The following is a 13,946-nucleotide window of genomic DNA, read 5'->3' as shown; positions in this document are numbered from 1 at the left end:
GTTAGCTATTTCTGATTTTGATTTCAGAAATGGGCAACTTCTCAGTTACTTTAAAAAGGTTTTCAGAGTATGTAGTAAAGGGTAGGAGGTTTGTTGTTATTTTTTAATAGGTAAGGGATTTCTATTTGAATTTGAAAATTCAAGAGGTATACATAAAGAAGTCTTCTCATCTTTGGTCCACAATCATCCTGTTCCTTTCCCTGGTAGCAGTAATTTGGGGGTAATGCTTACAATTCAACATCAAATAGGAAATTCTAAACATTTTTATGAATTCTACTTTGTATGCTCATTAATTTCTGCCTAATCAAATTTTACAGAAATAAATGGTGACTGGCAAAGAGCTGATGCTGTCTGGAATAAAATGCAAGAAGAAAATATTATTCCTCGTGCAAAGACCTTAAGATTATTAGCAGAAATCCTTAGAAACAATAATCAGGAGGTTCCATTTGATGTACCTGAGGTAATTTGTTTTTAACTGTAAGCATAACAGATTTTGTTGTCAGTATAACGTTAGGGCATAGGTGAGCCCGGTTTTATACTAAAAAAATCACTGTGTATACCAGTTTTTGTTTAACTGAAGAATTTTGTTTTTAAGTTGTGGTATGAAGATGAAAAGCATTCCCTGAGTTCATCACCACCTTCACGTGAAGAAACAAATATCCAGAAAGATCTGTTGAATGCCTGCCAACGAAAGAAAAGCAAAGGTAAACCTGTACACAGGGGTCTAATAGTAGCATGAGATCCAAGTCCATTTAACAAATTAGAAGTGCTCTAGGACAGAGATGGAACTTGTATAAATTACTTTCTTTCATTTTTTAAATTAACAAAGATATTTTGGGGCAGTTGGGAAAACTTAAATATAAACTGAGTAGTAGATAATAATAAGGAATTATCTCATTTTGTTTTTATGTTTATTTTTTTAGTAATCTTTATGTCTAGTGTGGGGCTTGAACTCATGACCCTGAGATCAAGAGTCGCATGCTCTTCTGACTGAGCTAGCCAGGTGCCCCATCTCATTTTTATTAGGTTTGATAGTGGAATTTACGACTTATAGGACAGTATCCTTAAATGTTGAGATCTATAATGAAGTACTGAGAGATGAAAAAAAAATCAAGATATCTATAACTTGTTTTAAAATATCTAAGCCAAAGTGATCAAGCACCATTTCAAGGTTAGAGGCTGGACGTGAACCCTGTGTCTTGCTCATCTTCCTGTTTTCTAGCAGTAAACTTCTGACGTGACGTGCCTACCACCTTTATGACTACTTTAAAAATTTTATGACCATCTTGAACACTCTGGTAGCAGCTTGCCTATTACATTGTAGACATTTCCATTTAGACTTCATTGTACTCTTTCAGAATCATACATTACTGTTGTTTCCCTTTTTTTGTTGTTAATTTTTCTCCATAGCATGCTAGCATGCTCTTTAATTCTTTCAGTTTTGTGTGGATTTTCAAGTATGCTTTATGATACTTAAACTGTTATGTAGATTTTTATTCATTTTAGTATTGATCATTATGCGCTGTGTTCAATAGAAAGGAATCAATTTAGAAATTTATAATTTCCTCTTATTTCTTAACTGGAAATTTTGTGACACTGACGTAAAGTGTACAGGGTCACGAAGAGTAACTTTATCCTTTGTGTCATTTTCCTTTGCTGCATACTCACCCTATACATCCTTGAGTCCTTACCTTATATATGGTAAACCTAAATATAAAATTAATTATGATCATCAATACTATTTAAATATTCCAGTGGAGTTTTTATTTGACTGAAACAAATATGAAATTAGTATATAGTTACTTTGTGAAGACTCTAGAGCTCCTTCATATATTACCTTTTTAAAAATTGTTGTTTTGGGGGGCACCTGGTTGGCTCAGTCAGTGAAAGCATCTGACTTCAGCTCAGGTCATGATCTTGTGGTTGGTGGGTTTGAGCCCCGCATCAGGCTCTGTGCTGACAGCTCAGAGCCTGGAGCCTGCTTCAGATTCTGTGTCTCCCTCACTCTCTCTGCCCCTCCCCCACTCATGCTCTGTCTCTCTCAGAAATTAAATAAACATTTTTTTAATTAAAAAAATTGTTTTTAAATGAAAACCTTAACTAGTTAACTAGATAAATATAATGTAGTGTTTATTATAAACGTGGAGATATACCCCAATTCTGGTTTTAGTATGCAACTTACATTTATTGTACTTGTTTTATCCTGTTAATTCTTCAGAGTTTTTATTCACAAATCTCAGGATTTGAGTGCTTAGCAAAATATCAATACTTTGGAATTTGAATGCTTTGCATAATAGCACTTTATCGAATTTCTGGTAGTTTAGCCTCCTTACCAACTTTTACACCAGAAACCTGTGGTGAATGAGTGTGGCACTTTACAATGATAGCCCCTTCCTTCTTTTCCCTCCTTCCTTCCCTCCTTCCATCCTTCCTTCCTTCAACTAGTAGAGAATAATAAACAGACATACCGATTTCTTACAATGCCTATAGTTTTAGAAAACAGTAAGATTTTCTAGATTGTTTTGTCAATCTTAAATATTCGAATTATACTTATTTTATATTTCCATTCAGGAAACCATGCTTGTTGGGGAGTAAACAAAAATTGCACTGCATTTAACCTCTTAGCTCCCTTAAAAGGGAGCACTGTGTACAGAATGACAGATTTTATCTGTTCTCCTTGGTTAAGACGCAGATATTAATGTCATACCTTTTCTCTCATGTTTTCTCTGAGTTTACCTTGAAAGAGGGTTTTTCACAATGTCACCTCAGTTTAAATTGAAGGGCTCATACAAACTCCCCTAACTTAGAAATACAAGTGTAATGTCTGCTTGTTCAGAAACCTCTAAAGTGGCTCTGAATGTTTTTTTGAGCATCAATATCGTGTTCCCTCCTAATTGTATGTACTGCATTTCCTTACATTGAGCTTTATACCTATAGAAGTTCGTACGTGTAGTTCACTTATGCCCTCTCTTTTGTGGTTTGTTTATACACACCGGAGAGTGGATTATAGTTTCAGTTGGATGTTTATAGCCAGGCAATTTTATTTCAGAAAAGTAAGTGACTGAAAAGTGTAGTTACTTCTCTTTTGGTAACATCTTTTCATTCACTGACAGTTATTGTGAACAAGTGAAATAAAACTGTTAATCAGTCAAACAAATGTTGCTTAGTTTACTTGTTAGATACCTGTATATTTGAAAATTGTATGTTTTTGTATAAGTCCTGTCGTAGCCAAATAATTTGATCTCCTAATTTTAGAATTATAGGCTATATTCATTTTAATGCTATTGTGTTGAAATGTTAACCATTGTAACCACCCACTTATAGATTAAAGAGTGCTTTAAAATGCATCTTTTGCTCCCCTCAATCTAAATTATAACTGTGGTTTATTTGGACTTTAACACACATTTTGCAGCTTATTTTGAAACTGGTATCATCTTTTGACAAACAAATTCAGAAGAGCTCTTTTTCATTTTTATTGCCATGAGAATAATTTTTTGACTTCAGAAAACTGGTATGAAAAGTCATTTTAAAAGGAAGTCCTTTCACGTACCTTCCATGTGGCTTAAGTAGAGTTTCCAAAGCTGTGACTTTGTGTTTACAAAGATGAGAAGGGTGACGGCATCTGCTGTTTAGGTCAGTGTGTGTGTGGAGAGTGGTATGGTGGATGAGTATTGAAACAAGGAGAAATAATGTGGTTTGGGAGCCATGTTCTAGGGTTTCTTCCCTCCTTTTTTGCCATTTCAGAGTAATGTCACCTCATTTTATGTTTTTTTCCTTCATAGATGCATATAGTATTTTCCTGAAAGCACACAAGCAAAACATTGTGCTGAACAATGAAACTTATGGCAGTCTGATAAAATTACTTTTGGAGAAGGATAGCTTCTTACAAGCAATGCAAGTGAAAGATGTGTAAGTATTAGTCTCTTTATTAAACCTGTCACTTAAAAAAAGTATCAGCTCTCATTAGACTTTTTCTAATGATTTGTACTGGTAGCAGCTGCTTAATTATCCTCAACTACACACAAAAATCCTATGAAATGGTTTTCTAATTTTATGGGTTTCTTTTTAACCTACAAAAAAAAAAAAAAAAACCTTTACTGGCCCTGCACAGTGCAGTACATTTTATTTGCCTAATATAACTTTGCCACTCATTTATGATGTCCATATACAGAAAAGTAATTGCTTTTTCTTCATCATACTCTGTTTCTTGTTCAGCAGCTAGATCTGTGAACCTTTTTTGGTGGGAGGACCCTAATATAATGAAAACACCCAAAGGCTTTGAACTTAGGCAAGGGTTCGAATCTTACTTGAAATTTCTATTGGGGAAATTGCCTCCCATCTGTGAGCCTCATTTTTTCTTTTATGTGATGAGGAGATGATAACAAGACTTATATTAAAGATCTCTTCTAGGTGTTGAAGAACATAGAGTGAAGTAGAGAAAATATAGGTGCTCAACACATTTTATTGAATGACTGATTTTACTTATTTTTAAAAAAATGTTTATTTGGGGGGTGGGAGGGAAAGAGAGAATCTCTGTCGGCACAGAGCCCGATGCAGGGCTCTGTCTCACAAACCACGAGATCATGACCTGAGCCGAAATCAAGTCAGGGGCTTAACCAACTGAGCCACCCAGGCGCCCCTCAGCACATTTTAAATGCCTTTCTCTTTGCCCTTCTGTTGCGTTTTTTGTTTGATTTTGGACTTTTTACAAAAAAAAATATATATATATATCTGTGTGGTGGTCATGGTAGGGGTTTTGTTTCTCTGGCTAGTTCCTCAGAGTAAAATACTTCATTATTCAGAACAAGAGTGAAGTTTTCTTACCTGGTGTGTCAGGTAATGTACTCTGTTGTCTTATCCCCAAGAAGTTAATGTGAAAAGTTGAGTTAGTAACCAGAAAGGGCCTAGAAAGGAATAGATCACAGTCACCTGCCCGGGAATATAGAGCTGTCCTGGTGATGAGTCAATAACCTTACTTTCAGTGGCAAAGGTCAGCCTTTTCCTAACGTATTACAAGTTCTTAAATAATCTCTCTTGGCTCAACGTTGGCCTTCAAAATTTTTAAGTCACAGTACTTTTGGAATATTAGAATCCTGAATAGAAAGTGGATGCTTGGCATTCTTGCAGTTTGCTGGAAAATTTGGTGTTAATGCTAGTGTTACATTAAAGTTATGCACCATAGGGGCGCCTGGGTGGCTCAGTCGGTTAAGTGTCCGACTTCGGCTCAGGTCATGATCTCACTGTCCATGAGTTCGAGCCCCGTGTCGGGCTCTGTGCTGACAGCTCAGAGCCTGGAACCTGTTTCAGATTCTGTGTCTCCCCCTCTCTGACCCTCCCCAGTTCATGCTCTGTCTCTCCCTGTCTCAAAAATAAATAAACGTTAAAAAAAAAAAAAAAATTAAAAAAAAAAAAAGTTATGCACCATAGGGTCATATTTACTGTTTGTATTTCATTACATTTTGAAAAATGTATCTGACTGTACTTGTCTGGAAATACATAACACACCCATGTACAGTGTGTATACGTATAGTATATATAGATGTATATATACAAGTATAATATATACTTATACACACACATGCACACCATATATATCTGTGGTCTTCAGCCATCATTTGTATGTCCTATATCAAGGATAGTCACACTAAGACTTTTTGAAAGTTCAGGTTTTTAATGTATTCTGTATCCCATTTGTGTTTTTACTCAGTTGCTAATTAAATTACGTATCTCTAGAATACTCGAGACATGCTCCATTAGTGACTTGGAAAATTTTACATTGAACAGCCTATTGCCATCTGTAATCATTGAAGTCATCAAGGGGATGTGGTATTTTCCTAAAATTACTTTTCTCAGAAAATTATTACCTAAACTCTCTATCCTAACACTGCCCATAGTAATCAAAGGCATTCTGAAGCAATAGTGATTTAGGAGGAAAGGGAGGCAGCGTAAAGAGAAGAGCATTTTGTGTTGTGAACTGGGTGTGATTAAGTGAAGGGATAGAAGCAAAGAAGAAAAGTTTGGTTTTTTTTTTTAACTTTAAAAAGAAAACATATTTATTTTTGAGAAAGAGAGAGAGAAAGAGACAGCATGAGCAGGGGAAGGGCCGAGAGAGAGAGAGGGAGACACAGATTCCACAGCAGGCTCTAGGCTCTGAGCTATCAGCATAGAGCCCAACATGGGGCTCAAGCCCATGAACCGTGAGATCATGACCTGCCTGAGCCGAAGTCAGACACTTAACTGACTGAGCCAGCTAGGCGCCCCCAAACTTATTTTTTTAAACTTTTAATTCTGGGGTTGGTCACAGAGATCTCTGAAATTCCCCAAAGTACAGATTGTAATTTTTTCTCATTTTAATTGGGTTTGTTCTAGAACTGCAAGCCTCACATTCTGGTAGCATGAAGATTCCCCACAGCCCACTCCAAAAGTTCTGATTCAGTCCATCTGACTCAGTCCATCCACCCAGCAATGGTTTGGGGCCCAGAATTACTAAACACCCCAAGTGATTCAATAATCACATGTCATAAACATTTTGATCATATCCATTAGTAATAAATTGTACTAATGTAGCACATGTTAAGTATATTATAAAACATACTCAAAAAATAGAGGGGCATCTGGGTAACTCAGTTGTTGGGCATCTGACTCTTGATCTTGGCTCAAGTTATGATCTCATGGTTCATTGAGATCAAGCCCCATGTCGGGCTCTGTGCTGACAGCGCAGAGCCTGCTTGGGATTCTCTCCCTCTCTCTTTCTGCCCCTCCCTCACTTGCATGCACTCACTCTCTCTCAAAATAAATAAATAAACTTTAAAAAATAGATACTTTTCAGAGGATAAGATTTAAAAATAGAGGACTAAACAGCCTCTTGCCTCCCCCCTAGAGTGCTCGTGCAGTGTGCACATCTTTCATTGAAGTGGTTTTTCAAACTGCAGTTGTAACCAGTAAGGGTCATGGAATCTCTTTAGTGAGACAGGACCAACATTTTGTGTAAATGAAATAGAATAGAAAATATCGAAGCACTCCATGTGATAAAGATGGTTTTGTGAGTTTTATTTAGTAAAATGTACACTAGTAGGTTGTGTGAAACGTTCCTTACCCTGTGTGATGGGGATCTTGATCATACAAGTTGTTGTGAAAGCTGCTGATCTAGAAGATGGTAGAAGATGCCTGCAATCACAGCCCTCCTGTTTCCCCTTATGTGCACAACGTGTAAAATGTATGTTGATTTTTCCTCCTTCTCTGGATCTCCATGAAGCCTTTCTGTACTCTGAGGGCACTTTTATCTTAGCTGTGTTATCCTTCCAGGAGGATTTTGTAGCTGCCTTCCACATGCAGCTGGGTGCACCTAAGAGAATCCTAGATGCAAAGCCTTACCATGCCATAAGCACCTAATCTGGGGATTGGATGCACATCCTTTCCCTTGAACTGAGATGTTATATCGAACTCTGAAGAATTGTACCTTGGGTTAGATCTACATTGGGTTGTTTTGAAAATAACTCTGGCCTGGAACTTCAGAAATGGTAGTTGAAGTTCACGTTTCTAATGAGGTCATCACTTCTTCCAGTTTCGTACCAGTGCTCTGAGTAAAAAAGAACGGTTGCTTTTTTTAAATGGCCTTCTTTATTGTGATGTAGCGTGACCAAATGAGCAAGTGGCAGTGCCCCCATGTATTTTGGCACTGTTATTGGCAGTCCATAGATAGCAACCTGTTGTTACTTTACCTGCATGACGCCTCTTGTCCAGTCTTCAGAGCAGTTTTCTCTGTGAACTAAAGAATGCAGTCTTTTTTGCTGTACCCTCTGATACGTTGCATTTACTTGACCTCTAATGAGATTTCTTCATTTTCAGAAGGTCATTTAAACCTTCCCCACAAATAATGGCACCTCAAAAGTATGTCACCTCAACAGTGACAGCAGCCTTTAAAAAATTAAAGAAGTCAACTTTCTTTCATTTTTAGTTAGAATTACACTTCCTCATGTTTCAAAATAAAAATTTAGATATAATGAATGCTTTCAAGGGAGGAGAAGTGCTTATCCAAAGAGCAGTAAGGGAGGTAAAATACTGTTTTAAATCTCTGATAACACTAAACTGCGTTTTTAGGAAATTGACATTTCCATTCCTCCATCACAGTAGCCGTATAACCACGTGTGGCTGGTGGCTAACGACCGTGCTGGACAACATGGATAAGGAATATTCCCATCATCACAGGAAGTTTGATTTGATGGCTCTGAACTAGATTTTTTTTTTTTTTTTATAAAAGGAAAGATCCAAAGTATAGGTCAGAAGTAAACTTTTATTGTCCGACACAAAGATCTCTGCCAGTAACTTTTTGTAGTTGTTTTTTTTTTTTCCTTTTGCCAGTTTGTAATATATTTTTATTGTGATTGGTCAGTTTGTACACATGTAAAATATAGATGCTCAGTGTATTATAGAACTGAGGAGAGTTTCTGTCTTTCTGTTGATCCCCACTTTCATATTTGTATAGAAAAGGCAGTTTCTTGAGATTGAAAGAAATTACTGAAAGAAAATGTTCTGTGTTCTGAGGTTTTTGAAAGGTTGATAGTTCACTCTTAATGTCAGTTAAAAGGGAAGTTTTGTTACCGCATGGTCTCAATGAATTTTAGGTAATATTTTCATGTAAATATGGTATAATACATGTAATAATGTTGACTTAAGAAATGAGCTTAATTTTAATGTGTCTTCTGTTTATTTAATCATGCTAAAGAATGAGAAAGTAAATCCTTTATGCAGTTTATAGTCTCATGCATGAGTTGTTGACTTAAAAGCTTTGACAGATGGGACAAAGGAAAAAAGTCAAACTGAGCAATGGGTGCTTTGGTGGGATTAAGAGGATTGGTCAGGCAGGGGTGGGGGGGATAAGAAAATCCTGTGCCCGGGGACTGCAGGGGTGAATCTCAGAGGCTGGAAGTGACTGAGAGGCTGGGCACGTCACCGTGTCTTTGGAGGATTTTCTTGGGATTGACGAGAATAATTTACGGGTGACCCTGCTTTTCTCGCAATCTGCTCAGCTTCGATGTTCACGTCGACAGGCTGAGGTTGTTGGCAGCAAGATCAGCACCGAGCTTGCTAAGGCAAATGGCGGCGATTGCTTTTGCTCCTCGTGACCTGTGGGGATTTCCTCATCGGGAGATGAACCCTTGGGGGCATTAAGGGTACTGAAATTTCATCACAGGAGATGTGCAAACAGTGTAGCAAACAGAAATCATCCCAGGCTAGGGTTTTTTAATCATGTCGGTTTTAGCCAGAAGTCAAGCGATTTTTGTTCTTGAGTTTTAAAAAGTTGGGGGTGGGGGGTTGCCAAATTAAAAGGCTGGGACAAGATTGTTGAGTGAAATTTTCAATTTTAATGTCACGATGGATTTAGTTGTGCAGTATGCTCACCTTTAAAACCTGTATGTATCTAGATGACAGAAATTTGAAAATTAATCAACCAAATGATACGGTGTTAGTAATATGCTTTCATTTATATTTAAAATATACAGCGCTGGAAATAAATGTTCATTTTTGTTGCCGAAAGAATAGTTTTACATTTTATAATTATGGTGAATGTAGAAAAAAGAGGAAAAAGTATCCAGCTTAGGATACAGCCGAACAATGCAGGGCATGCAGTTATTTTAGTCATCTAATATGTCAGCATTCAAGAATCTGAACCGATTGTTTAAAAAAAATCTTGTACTTTGTTTCTTTTGTTGCTCATTTCCAACTTTGTCATCTGTCAGAATGCAAAAAAAAATTATCCTTCTATAACCATTGACAGGATAACACAAAAGCTGTCTCCAGGTCGATATTTTGCAGCAATATTTTTAACATACGAACAGTAGTTTTTATAATTTCACCTTGGTGCTCAACCATTTATTATCGTATCAGAAGCATGTCAGTAATTCCTTTCTAAATGTCTGCTTCTTTTAGCGCTGAGACCCACATCAAGGGCTTCACACTGAACGATGCTGCCAACAGCCTCCTCATCATAACGCAAGTTAGGCGGGATTATTTGAAAGGTATGTCACAATGCTTGACCTTTACGTCACATTAATGCCTCTGCAGATTTTTCTTGTAACGCCCTTCGAATACTTGGATAAAGGAGTCCATTTAGCAAATTACCTGCTTATCAAGAGCCTTTTGTGGTAGCTGAGAGACGTAAATTACTGTACATGCATTTATAATACAGCTTGAATATGAATGTACTTGTCATTTGACCACTTAGTCCAGTTTCCATTCCATTTAACACAAGATGGGTTTTCTTAAGATGAATCACAGCTCTTCAGACATGCAAAATTTGTGTTCCAGAACGAGAGAAAGTACAGGCTTTCAAGTGCGTTAAAATTCACAGCACAAGTCATTTTGCTTTGGAAATTAACATACTTTAGAGCATCTGAAACAATTCCCAGCAGTTGTTTCTTGCATATTGTGTTGGTTGTGTGTGAGATAGCAAATGAGTTAAATTGAGTGTTAAATGTGTGGGGTTGTGCACCAAATGATTATAATATTGATTTTTAAAACTTAATCTAATACTTTTTCAATAGTTCATAATACCAACAGCAATAAAATACAGTGTTTGGAGTTTAGCGTTTAGTGTTTTTAAATTAACGTTAAGAAAATAACCCCAGAAAGCTGCGGAGAGGACTTTGGGGAAGACTGGAAAGGGGGCTGTTTGTTTGGTAGAGGGTATTTGTGGATGGATTTGGATCTGGAGATCTTATGAGTGAGCTCCCCAGGAGGAAAACGATGACTCTCTTAAATGTAGGTAAGCGTCCTCTCTCAGGCTTTACGTTTGAATTTTAGTCAGTACAGTAAAACCATTAAAACCACAGTTTTCCAATCTAACAAAACCCACTTAGGAAATCTTTAAGGAACGTTGAAAAAACTCTCACTGTTCAGTATGGTGTCTCCTTTCTTCCTCGCTCTGTAGTAATGATGTGATTCTTCACTTGCACGTTTATAAAATAATTTCCCATGCCTGAGAGAAAGTTGTTAATTGTGCATCTTTAATGTTGGCCTGTAATATTTAAATACGCTGGTCTTTAGAGGTCTTCTCATTGATTAGGACAGAGTAGGTAAATGATGATTTTTCTCTTTTGCAAAATTTCTATCGCAGCACTCCACAGGCAGGGCCAGCCCATCTAGACAGTCCTTTTGGACAGGGCTTGTTACTAAAACTTTAAAGCTGTCATTTCATTTTCAATGTAAAAAAAAAAAAAAAAAGGCTTTTTGTCAAGTTGACATTTAATGTAGAATGAAAAAGAGTTTTAAAACATTGTAAACTTGCTCCCCATATAAATATTTCTGTAGACATGGAGATAAAGACACAACATTTTTTTAATTTTGAGGGGTTAATTTTTGAGCTGAATCTGAACTGAATTTTTTTTTTTTAATTTTTTTTTTTTTCAATGTTTTTTATTTTATTTTTGGGACAGAGAGAGACAGAGCATGAACGGGGGAGGGGCAGAGAGAGAGGGAGACACAGAATCGGAAACAGGCTCCAGGCTCCGAGCCATCAGCCCAGAGCCTGACGCGGGGCTCGAACCCACAGACCGTGAGATCGTGACCTGGCTGAAGTCGGACGCTTAACCGACTGCGCCACCCAGGCGCCCCTGAACTGAATTTTTTTAACTTGACTACTGTCCTTCGCTTGTATATTAGATACCCTATGAAAACTACAAGAAACTTTACTATGTGATTTCCTATCTACTCTTCTCAGTTGTTCAGTTCAGCAGGAAGTTGGCCGAGAGTGGGAGCCCTGCCACACTCCCGCCTCCACCCCCCCATGCCACCGTCGCCGTCGGCTAACCTGTTGTTAGAGTCCCGTGGTCGTCCGCAAGGATGGCAATGGTGTTGGTACAGTCCCCATCTCCTTATCTTGCTCCATGGCTGACTAGGGCTCCCAGTTTTTAAAATTCCCTTCTCTTTTTCAGGTTCCTTTTTCTCAATGCCATCTAAAGCAGAAAAATAAAGCCAGTTCAATCTTAATCTAATTTTGTAAGCGTATACTGTTCTGGAATATTAATAGCTGATTTATATGGCATCTTGGCAATATAATCAGTGTTACTAGTAAATTAAGGAGACTGTGAAAAGGACTCAGGGAGAGAGTGTGGATGGGTACCGTTTGAGTGTCTCTTGGGTCCTAAACTATATGGAAGGCAATTCCTGTTCTGGGAATTTGATTTAGGTTCTAAGGTCCCATGCTCCCTTTGAGTGGACATAAAATGGTCTGTTGTCCCAGTCCTTCTCTCTCACTCACACATGCACCCGTAGATGCAGGTGTAGGGGTGTTGGATTCTTGGGTTGCTGTCTAGCAATATGACCTTGGGCAAATTATTTAAACTCTGTTGTCTCAGTTTCTCACTTATAAAATTGGTACTTACTTCAGAAGGGTAGTTGTGATTGTAGCTGCTGACTATTATGTCTACGTGTAGTAAATGCTCAACACTATTGTTATCTTGTTTTTGGTACTGTTTTGATCCAGTCGTGGGAAGATCCTCCCTAGCAGCCTGTATTCTTAGTTAAAAGAATATTTTTAAGTTGATTATCTATGTGTGATTACCAGTTAAAGAAGATTTTATCAAGCTTGTTTCATAGATTATATTATTAAAACAATATCAATAACATTTTGTTTCCTAGTTATACATGTGTATTTACAAAATATTAGAGAATGTGCCTTTTGAAGTACCTATTTTTCCCATTTGAGAATCACGGATTTGGATTTTTTGTTTGTAGTAGTTAAAAATGGTTTCCTCAATAATAAACACTGAGCGTATTTTTTTTTTATTTTAGCACTTTTAATAGACTGTTTAGTTATTCCCTTTCCCTCATTCTTCTGTAAAAGATAGGTTTGTTCTCATTTGGAAGCTGCCTTCAGAGTCTCCATTTTTTCTAGGTTACATTGCTTTAATTCTAAAAAGCCGTGAAGTTTTTCTTGATAGCAGTAGTGATTGTTAGGCTAAGTGTTAAATTTTCCCCCCAGTCTACCACTTTACTTTAATGTAATGATTTCGCTACACTGGCACATGAGTCAGTAAATCAAGATATTTCGTATTTATCCGTAATCAAGTACTTACAAGTATGATACTTAAAAAAAAAAACCTGTGGCTATATCCATGGGAATCTGATGATCTTTATTTTCTGTATCTACCAAGTGTTCAGTCATTTAAAATGAATTTGTTAGTGTGGAAGTTGAATGTTCTAGTTTGGCTGCTTCTGTGTAATCGCTCCTGTTTAGAGAGAGACATTGTTTCCAAAGATGAATCTTTGGGATATTAGATTTGGATAAGCAGGTAATGTTTGAATGTAATAAAATCTGGTAAAGTATGAATGTGGTAGAAGTTACAGTATTTATGGAGACTCTTTAATTTTTAAAATTATTTCTATTTTTCTGAACTTGTCAGTTTCCTTAAAATTGGTCACTAAATGTTATCCCTGAAGGGAACCCATGTTCTGTCAGTAACATTTGTGTTTTCTCTGAGATTTAAAGAAGAAATTTCTCTGGCCTCTGATATTTTATAGATAGCCAAATAGATCATTATTTTTTTTAGGTTTCTCATAAAGTATTAATGTTTTCTGTAATCTAGAATAAATTATTCATAGCTTTTTGTGTGTAGCCATTTGGTACTCATATCTAAAAGCTGGTTTTCAAAATGCATTAGTCAGTACGGTTCATAAAAGAAGAACTCTGTCGCCTGCTTTTCTGTTGTAGAGGCTCTAAAAACGCTAAAAACCGCCTTAGATCTGGAGCAAACACCTTCTAGGATAGCAGTGACCCGCCTTATTCAGGCATGTGCCTTGAAGGGTGATGTAGAAAGTATACAGGAGATTCAGAAGATGGTAAATGGACTTGAAGATTCAATTGGACTTTCAAATATGGTTTTCATCAATAACATTGCTTTGGCACAAATAAAGAAGTGAGTATTTTCAAGTTTCTTTTCTTTCAC

The 13,946-nt window shown here is 37.0% G+C and overlaps 1 protein-coding gene across 1 annotated transcript in view; it reads left to right on the top strand.

The window, feature by feature from the left end:
• Nucleotides 1-13,946, top strand: part of LRPPRC (leucine rich pentatricopeptide repeat containing) — a 112,337-nt gene that overhangs the window by 84,792 nt on the left and 13,599 nt on the right. Inside the window, exons 28-32 of the mRNA XM_049650202.1 lie at nt 318-460; nt 596-704; nt 3,783-3,909; nt 9,931-10,019; nt 13,712-13,916. Of these exons, the coding sequence (XP_049506159.1) occupies nt 318-460; nt 596-704; nt 3,783-3,909; nt 9,931-10,019; nt 13,712-13,916 (673 nt within the window). The remainder of the gene's footprint in view (nt 1-317; nt 461-595; nt 705-3,782; nt 3,910-9,930; nt 10,020-13,711; nt 13,917-13,946) is intronic.

This window comes from Panthera uncia (assembly GCF_023721935.1).
Source record: "Panthera uncia isolate 11264 chromosome A3 unlocalized genomic scaffold, Puncia_PCG_1.0 HiC_scaffold_11, whole genome shotgun sequence".
In the NCBI taxonomy this organism is placed as follows: Eukaryota; Metazoa; Chordata; class Mammalia; order Carnivora; family Felidae; genus Panthera; species Panthera uncia.
Note: the sequence above shows the minus strand (reverse complement) of the source record. Positions and strands in the feature narration are given on the sequence as shown.